Genomic DNA, 13,468 nt, shown 5'->3' with positions numbered 1-13,468 from the left:
AGACACAACTTAGCAACTGAAAAACAACGTCAACTGACATAATCATCTGCGAGATTGACCTGGGAACCACTTGCATGGGTTAGGATCTCATCCCCTCAGTTCCCTCAACATGGAGTAGAGCATGGGGAACATGGGGAATGGATTGGAGGGCAAATAGTCCCAAGATTTGCACAAGTCCAAGTCTGGAGGTAGACCAAGGCAGACGTTCCAGGTGAGAATAAGCTTCATTTTTCATTAAGGCATAAAATGTGTTAGCAGCAAAGAGATTTAGTTATCTTTTCAGCATGACTGGGGCTGGAGCACATGTGAAGAAAGGAAGATTAATGAGACTAGGCATGTAAAATAAGTTCAGATCATGAAAGACCCTATATGCTATGCTAAGGAGCTTGAAATCTGTTTTATAGGTGGTCATATACAGCTAGAATTTTATCTCAGAAAGATAATTCTGGAGTCATTGTACATGTAGCACTGGGGAAAGGGAAGATATTTCAGAATGATGTAATAGCAACCTAACTTGGTGGTAGTTCTGTGAAGCTATGGGGTGGCCCTAATTTAACCACAGACTTAATACAAGCTCACATTCTAGTGATGTAGACTCCCAACCAATGAGGTTTGTAGCACTTTAGTCTTATCAGACAATACTTGGAAATTTCCATTGTATTTCATGTTTTAAAATTTCTTTATGATATGTGACATAAGTCAAAGAAAGACAAACACTGTAGGATATCACTTATATGTGGAATCTAAAAAATATGGCAAACTAGTGAATATAACATAAAAGAAGCAGATTCACAGATATAGAGAACAAACGAATATATAGATATAGAAATATAGAATATATAGATATAGAGAACAAACCAATGGGAAGAGGAAAGGGGGGAGAGGCAAGATAGGGGTATAAGATAAAGAGATACAAACTACTATGTATAAAATAAGCTACAAGGGCGTATTGTATTCACCCTTACAAATAACTACAAATGGAGTGCAACCTTTAAAAATTGTAAATCACTATATCGTATACTTGTAATCTATAATACTGTGCATCAACTATACTTCAACAAAAATCTTTTAAAACTTCTTTAGAAGTAGGGGAATAACAACGCGAGGAGTCTGAAAAATCATCAGATGATAAGAAAAAGGAAAGGGAAAGAATGATTACGCCTTACAGAAAATTCGAGTTGTCTTTATAATGTTAAGTTAGTTTCTACTGTACAGCAACTAACACAACATTGTAAAACAACTATATTCCAATAAAATTAATTTTAAAAAATAAAAAATAAAGGTGAAGAATATTAGAATGAATGTGCAAAAATAAAGTACCATCTTAAAAAAAGAAAAGAAAATGTGAGTTGTCTTTATAACAACAGACTGTCTAGAGTTTATAACCCAAGGACAAAACTATCTAGCTAGGCCCTTCTGAATAGAATCCCCCAAACAAAAACAGGACAAACTGAAGTCTTTTCAATGCTTTATTCATTCTTTTTTGGGGCCACTACATTTTAGGATGGAAAGAGTTTCTGCAGGGGAGGGAGAGGGGAGCATCATCTCCCTCCCTTCCTCCCCTACTCTTGCTTTTTCTGCCATCACACCAAATGTGAGAGCGCCTCCTGAAAGTCAAAAGGACAATATTAAAAATAAGAGCAGTTTACATGTCATTAGCAAGTAGTCACTATCCTATTTCACCACCGTTATCCTGACAAGGAAACAAAAGCTCAAGAGTGATTGAGTCCCACCCAGAATCACAGAGCTGGGAAGTAGCACACATTTTGCAACCAGAACACAATCTTTCTCATTCAAAAATTCCTTCTAGAAATGTGGATACTGCACTTGCCCTGAGATTCCAGGACATGCTGAATGTGTATGGATACAGTCCACGATGGGGAAACACAGGTTCACAAAGAACAGGTCGGGTGAGAGTGGGGTGGACAGGAAGGGTATTCAGGGTGAGTAAACCTTGCCCTTTGACCAAGTTAGCCCCACAAGCTGTAGTTACCAGTAGTTTCTTCACGGCCTCGGAAGACTCTGGTGCCAGCTCATTGACACACTTCCTCAGCCCTTCCACAAGGTGCTCAACGGAAATGCCCAGACTATTCAGAAGAAGCTTAAATGGGTCCAGGAGTGGGAGAGCATCCAGAGGCAAAGGCAAGGCCTTGTTCGCGAGAAATGGCAAACTGTTGACGAGGAAGGCGGTAGCTGCAGAGCAGAAGAGATCCAAAGTGAGACCTCACCACCCTCCACTCTATCGGTGGCTCCATTCCAGCCCTACGCATCTTGCTTTCCCAAAAAACTTCTGCTTTGGGACCTCTGCACCTGCTGTTCTATCTCTCTAGAACTTTCCCTTCACCAGATAGCTACATGTCTTTCTTCTTCACTTATTTGGTCTCTCCTCAAATGTTACATTCTCAGAGATGTATCTAAAATAGCATCACCAGTCACTTTCTTTCTTTATTTTTCTTACCACTACCTAAAATATTAAATCTTTATTTATTTATTTATTTATTTATTTAATCTTCATCCTCTCACTAGAATGTATACTCCTCGAGAATAAGGATTGAGTTTTATTCACTACTGTACCCCATGCCTAGAACAGACCCTGGTATACAGTATGAACACAGTAGATACCAGTGATTGACTGGACAGGGGTATACTTTGCATGTGGCTGTCTCCACAGCCCATGAGTTTGAAACCAACAGAAACATGCTATAATGACCTTCCACTTGGACACATGAATGGACCCAACCGGAGCCCAGGAGACTGCTCCCAAGCAACTCAACTCAGTGCTACAAACATAGCTGAGTAGGGACTCTTAAGTCAGTTGGTATAGATACACAGATGAATAAAATAAGATATTTGACTCAGAGAACCCACGCAATCTGATGGACAGTAAAGATCTGTGGATGGCACAGTGCAGCATGTGCTATGCTAACATAATGGACAAAGCTCTATGGAAACACAGAAGAAGTGATGATTAATTCTAATATAGGAGAGTGTTACAGGAATTTTCCCAGAATAAATGTTGCCATAGTTGTGTCTTGAGTCAAATATCAGGATGATAGGTAAAGAAGGGGAGCAGCGTTTGAAAGAGGAAAATAATTGACCAAGGCACCAAGAGAGTAAGATTACAAACCATACACAGGATGGTGAGGCTTCTTCAGAATTCCACTTGGATGTGCTAAGCAGGTGAGGCTGAAATCTGGGTGAGGTCAGATTTTCAGACTTGAATGTCATATGAATGAGTCTGAGATTTTTTTTTCCCCCAAGGGTAGTGGGGAGCTTCCAAGGCTCTTCTATGGGACAACTGCATTTTATATCTTCAGCAAGACAGCTTTCACATAGAAGATGTTAGAGAATGGGGGAAATGCATAGTATACATAGTTTTACAAAACACATGTGCATGTATGTAAATACACAGATGTAGAAACACATACATGAGACACACGTCTTCCTGCTGGCACTCCCACCCCCCGTACTGCTGGCCAACTCTTCATCTTCCTTTGCAATCCTTTCTGTTTTCTCATTCAAATGAAAAAAAAAGGAGCTTGTACACCTATTTTCCCTTCACTTTCTACTGCCGATTTTCCCACCCAAAGTTCTCCTCCAGAAAGGGGATATTTATATCCTTCCCACCCATCTTTCTGCTGCCTTTCTGCTCTCCTCAGGTTCCCCTAGACATTAAAGAATGACAAAATACCCCAAATAGGTGAAGTTACAAATTAGTTCAAAAATTCACAAGTCAAAGTCACCACTGTAGCATGGGTATCACACAGTTTCTCATGATTAACTCTCTACTTCTTACTTTCAGCACTTTGGTGAGTGTCTTCTCTGTATTTACTTATCTATTTCAGAGGGGAGATCCTCAAAGCTTTCTGTTCTCCAAATGAGCAGCAGCCATTATGATGTATTCTTCAGATACACCCAAATGTATCTTCCTGTAGCTAAAATGACTCCCTCCAAAGAGAAAGGATTGGTTGCCATTCTCCTCCAAGAAGCCAGCTTCTATACCTTACCTAGAAATGGAACTGTTCACCCCTCACCCCTGCCCCAGAGCTCTATCTGTACTTTCATTGTGTATCACAGTGGACCAGCACAACAGTGACTCCTCTGCCAGACTATAAGAACCTTGACAGAAATGTGCATGTCTGATTCAGGTCTGAATCTCCCAAAGTCTACCCAGTGCCCAACAGATTATACCCATTCAACAAATACCTGTTGATTGTATGAACATACAAAAGTAGCTATGTCTCAAGAGAACCAGTATGGCAATCTGATTAGAGATGAGAGCAAAGATGACTCCATATAATATCAGAAACATAAAAGAATCAAATCTTAATTCAAAATTAAGGAAAATCAGTGGTGGCCAAAGTTCAGTAATGAAGTGTATTTGTTGACCCTCAGTGGGAGCTGATTAATTTCTTTTAGAATACACCAGGGATAACTTGTGTTAGATTAGAGCTTGGAGCTTGGAGCAGTAGGCATCTGAAGTCCCTTCTGACCTTACCAATATCTGTGGCTCTAAAACTCCCTTCACCATATGCCACCAGGAGCCTCAGCTCACTAGTTGCATTCCTGTTATCAAGAAAGTAGAGGGAGATCGTGTGTTCCAGGCCACTTACCAGAGTAACTGCAAATGCTGATGGTCACCAGCAGGAACACAGTGACCAGCTTCATGGTAGGTTATTTGTGATATCTACCTGGAGTTTAAAATTAAACTGGAAAACTTAAGGAGTCCACTGATCCAATGGTTCCCCTTGCTGTACCAGGTGTGGCAGTGGCTTCTGCATGCACACATATTTATATGCCAAGGACTTGGATTTCGGTCACAACCACTTGACTCGCCCCTGGGAAGAACAGCGTGAAGGTCATGTTTCCTCTCTAAACAAATTGAAGGATTTTTCCACTTGCCAACATGTTCCCATGAGAAACAAAGCCCTAACTTAAAGTGCCCTCAAGGCTTTCTCACACCAGAAGCTCTTACACGAGACACGGAGTGGGGTAGGGGGCGGTGGTAAGCAAAAAGCCCTAAGAGTCCTTTCCCTGGAAGAACTCTGAAAAGAAGGTTTTGTATCAGGATTAAAAGGATTAAGGCTCTGTTTGCTTTCCTCCAGTTTTCTATTCATTTAAATATCAGAGAAACACATTACCTAATGAATGCCCCAGTTGACAATTCTGAGGTCCCTTCAGCTCTGAAATAATATAGACTCAGCTTAATGGCATTTAGTAACCGTGTTTCTCTGGAATTTACCTCTACCCACCCCAACCCTGTCACATATCTACCATGGCAAGATATTTTACCACTTCTAGTGCCTCCCACCCGTCTGGGGGGAACACCTAGGGTCACGCCTTCTCTGTGTTCTCATATAGTTCAGGACCTAAAGTAAAAATGCCTTTTTAAAGACCTGGGATTCAATAGTTACTCTATAGTATTGTTTTCCTCATCTAAAATAGGACATTTAACAGCTAACAGCAAGACAGTCCCAAAGGGGTGTGACCCTGAGGGAAAAAAATGTTTTTTACAAGATCCCATACATATAAATAACTTGGGACACCAAAACATGCATGTCAGAAGCCTTTCGGCAGTCCAGTCCCTTAGTCAAGCAAATGAAATACTTGCTGGCCAGAGGAGCAATCTGCTTGCAAGGCTGCCCTCCTGCAAACAGGACTCAGCTATGGGGCCCCAGGAGGATCCTATCTGTAAGCCCAAGCCCTAGAGCTCCTTGGCATATCTAGTGCAAGAAAGAGAGAAAGAATGAACCTTGAAAAGGAGAAATAGAGATCAGAGTCCCAGTGGGTCCCAGTCCCAGCTCAGGGCTACCTAACCAAATGACGTTGCTGGCCTCAGCCACCCCCACCATTGATGGGGTACTCAGAACCTTCTGAGGAAGACACATCAAAGCGTAGTCCACTTTAGATGCAAGGCCAGGAGTTGGGGCCCCGCTTGAGGTTGTGGTACTATTATGAAGATTTAATATAATTATGTAGACCCAGGATGTAACTGTACCAACCCAAGATTAACACCTAATAAATGTCACCTGCTGTTCATTTCCATACATTGCCGAGTTACAACTGCCATTTCTTTATTTTTCTGCTACTTTATAAACTACATGGAGGAGATCATGTATTGCTGCCACACATATTCAATCCTGCCCCTTCTACTGCTTTCTCTGCCCGAGAAGGCTTCATCTATTCCTGGGGAATTATCCCAAGCCAGAACTCTCACAGGGCCAAGGCTGTATGTGGTGAAGTGGTAGCGAGTCAATGTCATCCTTTATTTTTAGGTTATGACATTTTGACAGAATATGGAACCAGTACTGCCCTTATCTCTGCTGGTTGTTTCCATTTTGTTCTCAAATCGTCTCTGTGCACATCCACCCCCTCTGCCCTGCACTATGGGAAGCACAGTTTTCCAAACTGTGGTTTCCAGACTTCCTGGCCAACGGCATTTTGGTTAGGGAGGGCAAACAGGAGGCCCTGGGACAAGATTGGAGGGGAGAGAAAGGGAGAAAACAGGATGCTTCTCCCTCTCTCTGCTTCAGGAGACATCTCAGGCAGTGACTCCACTTCTCTATGGCTCCTTCCAGAAACGCTCTTTCACCTGTGGTCCTACACAAGCCAGGGAGCCCCACCACTCTCCCAGCTTCTATGGCGCAGCCCCAGCCTGGACCCCACTTGCTCTCCCTGTCCCTCCTGGCCAAGAAGCGGTAGAAGCTTCCTGCACCTTCTAATCTCTGGGTTGACTCATCTTTCCCCTGGTTGCTTCAATTGCCTTTCTAGCACCTTGTAAATTATCCTGCAAGTTAAATTTTTCCTGTGTGGTCACCGGATATGGTTTTGATTTTTTGGTTGGATTCTGCCTAACACAGCATATACTAAAATATAATAGAGCTTTTGGTCAAAACAGATCTTTCAGTTTGGAAACAGCCTCTCTCTCATAAGCGCCAAGTTACAAGTTCACAAGAGGCTAGATCAATCCAGGAGAAACAGAGTGATACACACACAGATGCTTCTTCCTTTCCACCTCTGAAGTGTGTGGCATTGTTTCCAGCTGGTGTGCTGGTCATGCAGGTCAGCTCTCTCCCAGGAAGCTCCTCAGACCCCTCTGCTAATAGATTTCTGGTGAGCCCATCTAGCAGTAGACCAGACATTGTCTTCACCAAAACCTAGTTGTAAACATGGATGTCTTAGATTAAAGACTGGAACCTCCTCCATGCAACACACACACACACTCTCTCTTAAACACAAACATTCTCATGCCTACATGAACAGTAATATGTGCATGTGAACAGACACACATACAAAACCATCCAACACAACTGTTTTCATTTTTTGTTCAACAAATAGTTATTAAGCATCTTCTCTGTGCCCAGCACTGTCAGGAACTGAGACTGGAGCAGCTAACAAGGCAAGCTAATTTCCTGCTTTCATGGAACTGACAACATAATGGGATAAACAGACAATAAACATGTAAACAAATAGAGAACTAGTCATAGGTGCCATGATGAAGCTAACAGGGTGCACTGATGGTAGAGAAAAAGAGGATTAGGGGTACAGTCAGACCTGAAAAGAGATTCAGGCTTGGCGACTCCCATACTTCCTGTGTGCTGAGCCTATGTATTATTCACGTCTTTTTAGTCCATATTTCTGATGCTTTGACATTCTGGGGCCTTGCTGATCTTGGAGGGACTACCCTTCCCAGGGCTAGCTAATTCCTAGACAGCAAATGACTCACCTGGGAATGTACTTTCCTAAGCAAGCCAGCCAATCTACAGCCCACACTGCCAACCACCTCTTTGGGGAGCCCCAACACTGGGCTACTGTCTGCCTGCCTCAATCACCCCCTGAGGCCCAGGAAGGTACCAAACAGCTAGGGACAGTGCCTACACCCCAGATGGAGCCCACTGAAATTATTCAAACTAGCCTATCCTAAACCTGCTTACCCTGTCTCCCCATCCCTTCCCACAGAAACCAGAGTAAAGTCTCCTGCCCACTCCCCTACCACACCTTCCTGACAAAGTGCTTCCCATGCAACCTACCACCCTGTGGTGTGGCATGGTCCTCCTCTGGGGATCTGTCACTGTAACAAACCATCTTTAAAATGGCAGGCATCTTCTGATCTGATGACCTGTGTAAATATGAAACATATTCTTCTTTTCCAGGACTAATTTGTAAACATCTCAAAGGACTTTTTCTTGTTCATGTTTGGATCCTAAGACAAAATCCTACACACTTGATAATATTATTAGGAACTACCAATCAGTCCCAGGCCCTACACTTTGCATATGGTATCCACTTCATTCTCATAAAACTCCTGATGATAAAGAGCTTCAATCCCATTTCATAAATAAGAAAGTCTGAAGCTGAAAGCAATGAATTAATTGCCAAAGTCCTTTAGATATATATATAATGTGGCCAGAATTTGAGCCCTTTCTTCTGACTTGTATTTCTTCACCTTTAAAAACTTAACTAACAAGCTTTTCCAGTAAGCATTTGTTAATAAATAATTCATGAGAAGAAATGAAAAGGAAACAAATGCCACTGTTTCTAAATTAATTTGGGGTGTGTTTTTTTGAATCAATTTTTGTGGAGATTAAGTTCATAATTGGGAGTGGAAGTTCAGTTAGTCATTCAACAAGTGTTTATTGAGCATGTTTGGTTGATGTGCTTCTTGTGGTAGATTTTGGAAATGTAGCATGACTCTTGCCTCTTCTTAATTATATTAAAGGAAACTGTTAGAAACAACTCAGTAAGTCCAACATAATAAAGGCCATATATGACAAACCCACAGCTAACATTTTTCTCAATGGTGAAAAGCTGAAAACATTTCCTCTAAGATCAGGAACGAATCTAGGATGTCCATGCTTGCCACTTTTACTCAACATAGTTTTGGAAGTCCTAGCTATAGCAATCAGAGAAAAAAATAAAGGGAATCCAAATTGAAAACAAAAAAAATAAAATTATCACTGCTTGCAGATGCCATGATACTATATATAGAAGATCCTAAAGACACCATCAGAAAAAGTACTAGAGCTCATCAATGAATTTGATTAAGTTGCAGGATACAAAATTAGGTTGCATTTCTATACACTAACAACAAAAGATCAAAAAGAGAAATTAAGGAAACAATCCCACTTCATTTCACAAAAAAGAATAAAATACCTACGAATAAATATACCTAAGGAGGCAAAAACAATAAGATGCTGATGAAAGAAACTGAAGATGACACAAACAGAGGGAACGATATACCGTGTCCTTTTTGTCTCTGTGAGAAGAATGATAGTTCTAAAGAAGCCAACCGAATGCAGATTCAAGACACAGATCAGAAAAATAAAAGAATCAGCCTGAGATTTCATCTCACACTCTTCCTTCTACATGAAAAGAGACAGTAACTGGGAAGTCACACTGGAGACATTGAAGTAGAGTTCATTATCTTCTCTTCTGCTTGCTGTAAACTGGATGGTCAAAATGGCTTAAAGAGAAGGCCTAAATAAGGAGAAATAGTCTCAAAATTTGTCTTGAAAACCACAAGCATGTAACAGTCAAATGTCACAGCTTTGTATACCAACCGTATGGAGTTTGGAGAAAAGCAAAAAAAAAAAAAACTTATTCCTGACTCTCTATCATATTGATTGAGTCCTATTTAGTGAAAAGTAGGGTTTCCCTATTGTCTCAGACAGTAAAGAATCTGCCTGTAATGCAGGAGACCCAGGTTCAATCACTGGGTCGGGACGATCCCCTGGAGAAGGGAATGGCAAACCACTCCAGCATTCTTGCCTGGGAAATTCCATGGACAGAGGAGCCTGGAAGGCTACAGTCTATGGGATAGCAAAGAGTTGGACAGGACTGAGTGACTAACACTTTCACACTTTCTAGTGAAAATCAGTCCATTATTGTTTAAGGCTAACTTTTAGCCTCTTTATAGACACTGCAGGGAAATCCAGATAGAATATGAGCCCATGAGGGAGAAACACAGGAGATGACCCATAAATCAAGACCAAATTGAAGTAAAAATCTAGAAAGCCTCAAAAACGGAAAAAAGTGAATTTGTCCAGGTTGGATATTTCAAAGATGACTTCGTGAATTCAAGAGGCTCTTAAATTCAAAGATTTGGGTAAGCAGAGAAGATGAGAGATAAAACTAGAATTTGTAATGTTTTAAGAAACTAATTAAGACAAGTAAGTAAATTAAAAAGAAAGATGTGTGGGAAAAGTCACTTCCATCTTTCTCTGCCCAGCACTGTTTGTTCACAGACGCTGACCATGGCAGATTTCAAACAAATCTTTAGTTGATGATCAAACAGACCATGGATTGTGTCAGATGAGTTAATGAGAAGGTATGGCTATAAAAAACTAATTTCTGGTGGCCTGGGACTGGGACTTGATCTGGCAAGACTTGATCTGTAGTGAGATATATGGGTTCTTGAGCAGGGGTGAACTTGGTCAGAGGGGTTTATAAAGCAGATTAGTGTAAAGGAAGCAGAAAGGTCTTTCAGTGAAGAAGAGTCTGGGCTCTGATGACTCCATACTCCCAATCAATGGCCCATTCTCACATTCACAGCTAATGTCACCACCTTGTTAGAGGACCAGAATAGCATGGGCTACACCTTCCCTCCAGCAAAGATGTCAACACTCCCAGAGGCAGCTCTCCAGTACCCAGCAGACATTCTCCATAACGAGATCACGTTCTAAATCCCACCTTTCAACTGCTCGTTATAGGGGAACAACTTTACCATATCACCTGGTGCCCTTACAGTGATCCACACAGGTGAAGGGTTGAACCATAGCTTATCTGAGCCTTAGGGGAACACACTGTGGTCCTCCTGGAACCTGAGAGGGTGGAGGGCTACAGGAGCCATCTCCCACACACCTTCACATCTCTCCTGGGTGGCTGGCATAAGACACTGCCTCCCAGGTTCTACAAGGTGTAGGACTCTCTGCCCTACCTGCCTTGGAACAAGAGCCGCAGAATAATTCAAACCAAACCTCTCAGCTACATTCTAGAATTAGCTCCCCACAACTGGCCTTGGAGTCATCCAGTCCCTTCTGTTTCATGTTCATTCTTTATTTATTTTCTTTTAAAAAGATTTCTTTATTTGGCTATGGTGGGTCTTCATTGCTACACGAGGGCTTTCTCTAGTGGCAGTGAGCAACAGCTACTCTTCGTTGTAGTGAGCAGACTTCTCTTGTTGCAGAGTACGGGCTCTAGGCACTTGGGCTTCGGTAGTTGTGGCACACGGGCTTAGTTGCTCCTTGGCAGGTGGAATCTTCCCCCAACCAGAGACTGAACCCACATCTCCTGTATTGCAAAGCAGATTCTTAAGCACTGGACAACCGGGGAAGCCTCCACTTTTATCTTTTTTAATGTATGAGACAAAGATGATAGGGATCTGACACTTTTGGTCTTTTCTTCTCTTTTCTGTCAGTAAAGTGATAAACTGTCTAAATCTAAGAGTGGTTCACTGTACCTTTAGCAACTAAATCAGTCAAGATCTCAGCCTTACCTTCTCTTGAATATGTGAGTTAACACCCCTCCAAGAAACAGGCAAACTGCACGTTCACTGTGTGAGTGTGACTCAAAGAAGAAGATGAAAAGTTCATGGTGCACTTTGCCAAGTTACAGGTCCTCAATCAGTGCCTCTGCTATAAATCACTTCCCTCTTTCCAAATGTTTACATTATGACTCTTGACCAGAAGTACAGGGAGAGAGAGGCCTTTTTACTAACATGAGTGGGCTCCTGGCAAGCCTCAAGCAAATGTGCATAGTTGACAATGTTTGCTCAACAATGTCTCAGGCTTCTCCAAATCTTCCCAGTGCTGAGACTGCTCTTTTGCCCCTTGAATGCCCTTATTCTTCCTTTAGTAATTAAGAGCACAGGTCCTGGGGCCAGCTTGCCTGGATTCACATCCTAGTTCTTCCATTAGGGAAGTTACCTTGTCTCTCTGCACTTCAGTTTTATCAACTTATAAAATGAGGCTAACAAAATTGACTTCCTTATAGGACTGTTATGAACAGGAGAAGGAATGAACACACAAAATGGTTATAAGAAATACTACTGCAGGATGAGCATTCAATATACATCAGATATTATTATTATTACCACTCTCTCCCTCTCCACTTTTTGTTTTCCAACTTCCTAACCATAACCTCAAACACAGCAGCCACCATTACCAACAAGTTCATGAACACCAACTTCTCAATTATTTAATTTTGAATATTTGGGAATTTTTATTTAAATTTTCTCTTTAAAGAATTCCATATTTCTTTTGGCTTGCTATATAGAATAAAAGGAGGGGGATGAATAATCACTGTATCCAGGAAACAAAGAATGGAGTTTTTTTTGGCACAAGGTTTTCAATTTGAGACAACTTCATGCTTATAGAAAAGATCTGAGAAGAGTATGAAGAATTCTTTCTGGAACCATTTGAAAGTGAATTGCTGATCCAATGCTCCATCACTTAAAGAACACTGGTGCATACTATGAGGACAGACATCCTCCTACTTGAATATAATTAGAAATTAACGTTGATACATTACTACCAACTGGGACTTGGACCTAATTCAAGTTTCACAAACTATCTGAATCCTGTCCTTTAGTAGCAAAAGATGCAGTTCAGAATCACGTATTACACTTAGTCATTATGTCTTTTTTGTCTCATTCACTCTGGAAGAGTTGCTCCATCTTGCCTTGACTTTCATGACATTTTGAAAGACCACAGGCCCCCCCCCTTTTTATTTTGTAGACTATTGCTCAATTTGGCTTCATCCAGTGTTTCCTCATTGCCAGGTTCCAGTTATGCAAGAAGTCAGGCTGTATTCTCAGTGGATCCTATCAGTTTGGCACAGGGTTTATCCTCTACTGCGTCTATTATTCATCATGATTCCTTGATTAAGGTGAAGTCTGCCAGACTTCTCTATTGTGCTCATTTCCCTGTTTAAATAACAAATGTTCTGTGGGAATGTACATTGAAACTCTGTAAATATCCCATTTCCAAGCAAACATTCAATTTACTGCTTAAATATCAGAAGCAATTCATGGTTTCCTACCTTACCAAATGGAGTATCAGCCATTACTATAATGTTATAATAATGTTATATTTGATAACCAAAATGTCTCAAATATTGCCAGTGAAAGCTCCTGCAAGCTGGTCTCTGCCTCTGGTGTGTTCCTGTCTTTCTTCGTGCATCTGCTTGCTTTTGTTTGCCTTGGTAGTACAGGGTGATCCAGTGAAAGTCACTCAGTCGTGTCCAATCCTTTGTGACACCATGGACTGTAGAGTCCACAGAATTCTCCAGGCCAGAATACTGGAGTGGGTAGCCATTCCCTTCTCCAGGGTATCTTCCCAACCCAAGGATAGAACCCAGGTCTCCCTCACGGCAGGTGGATTCCTTACCAACTGAGCCAAAAGATAACCCCAAGAATACTGGAATGGGTAGCCTACCCCTTCTCCAGCAGATTTTCCTGACCCAGGAATCA

At 41.5% G+C, this 13,468-nt stretch overlaps 2 protein-coding genes across 7 annotated transcripts in view; both read right to left on the bottom strand.

Moving 5' to 3' along the window:
* The window catches only part of SPINK5 (serine peptidase inhibitor Kazal type 5), a 345,077-nt gene that overhangs the window by 272,626 nt on the left and 58,983 nt on the right, over positions 1–13,468 (bottom strand). The gene's annotated exons all lie outside the window — the stretch shown is intronic.
* Positions 1,456–13,227, bottom strand: SCGB3A2 (secretoglobin family 3A member 2). Of its 5 annotated transcripts, XM_081495660.1 has the most exons (6): positions 13,039–13,227; positions 8,031–8,119; positions 6,996–7,157; positions 4,614–4,838; positions 1,994–2,193; positions 1,456–1,607 (listed from the first exon to the last, which is right to left on the bottom strand). In XM_081495660.1, the coding sequence occupies exons 4-6, from the start codon at positions 4,666–4,668 to the stop codon at positions 1,584–1,586; spliced, it is 279 nt and encodes a 92-aa protein (XP_081351786.1). In that variant the 5' UTR covers positions 4,669–4,838; positions 6,996–7,157; positions 8,031–8,119; positions 13,039–13,227; the 3' UTR covers positions 1,456–1,583. The 5 variants fall into 5 exon arrangements, with proteins under 5 accessions (XP_081351786.1, XP_081351784.1, XP_081351783.1 ...); XM_081495658.1 differs by lacking the exon at positions 6,996–7,157; XM_081495657.1 differs by lacking the exons at positions 4,614–4,838; positions 6,996–7,157.

This window comes from Giraffa tippelskirchi, chromosome 6 (assembly GCF_054371585.1).
Source record: "Giraffa tippelskirchi isolate mGirTip1 chromosome 6, T2T-mGirTip1v1.2.pri, whole genome shotgun sequence".
NCBI classification, from domain to species: domain Eukaryota; kingdom Metazoa; phylum Chordata; class Mammalia; order Artiodactyla; family Giraffidae; genus Giraffa; species Giraffa tippelskirchi.
The sequence above is the reverse complement of the archived record's forward strand: the minus strand, read 5'-3'. Positions and strand labels throughout refer to the sequence as shown.

Excerpts from the sequence above, each read along its gene's own strand:
- SCGB3A2 (XM_081495657.1), bottom strand. The coding sequence starts at position 8,103 with ATGCCTGCCATTTTAAAGATGGTTTGTTACAGTGACAGATCCCCAGAG. Across the intron at positions 2,194-8,030 it reads CCATGCCACACCACAGGGTG|CTACCGCCTTCCTCGTCAAC; the intron begins GTAGGTTGCATG and ends TCTGCTCTGCAG. Across the intron at positions 1,608-1,993 it reads AGGCCGTGAAGAAACTACTG|GAGGCGCTCTCACATTTGGT; the intron begins GTAACTACAGCT and ends TTTGACTTTCAG.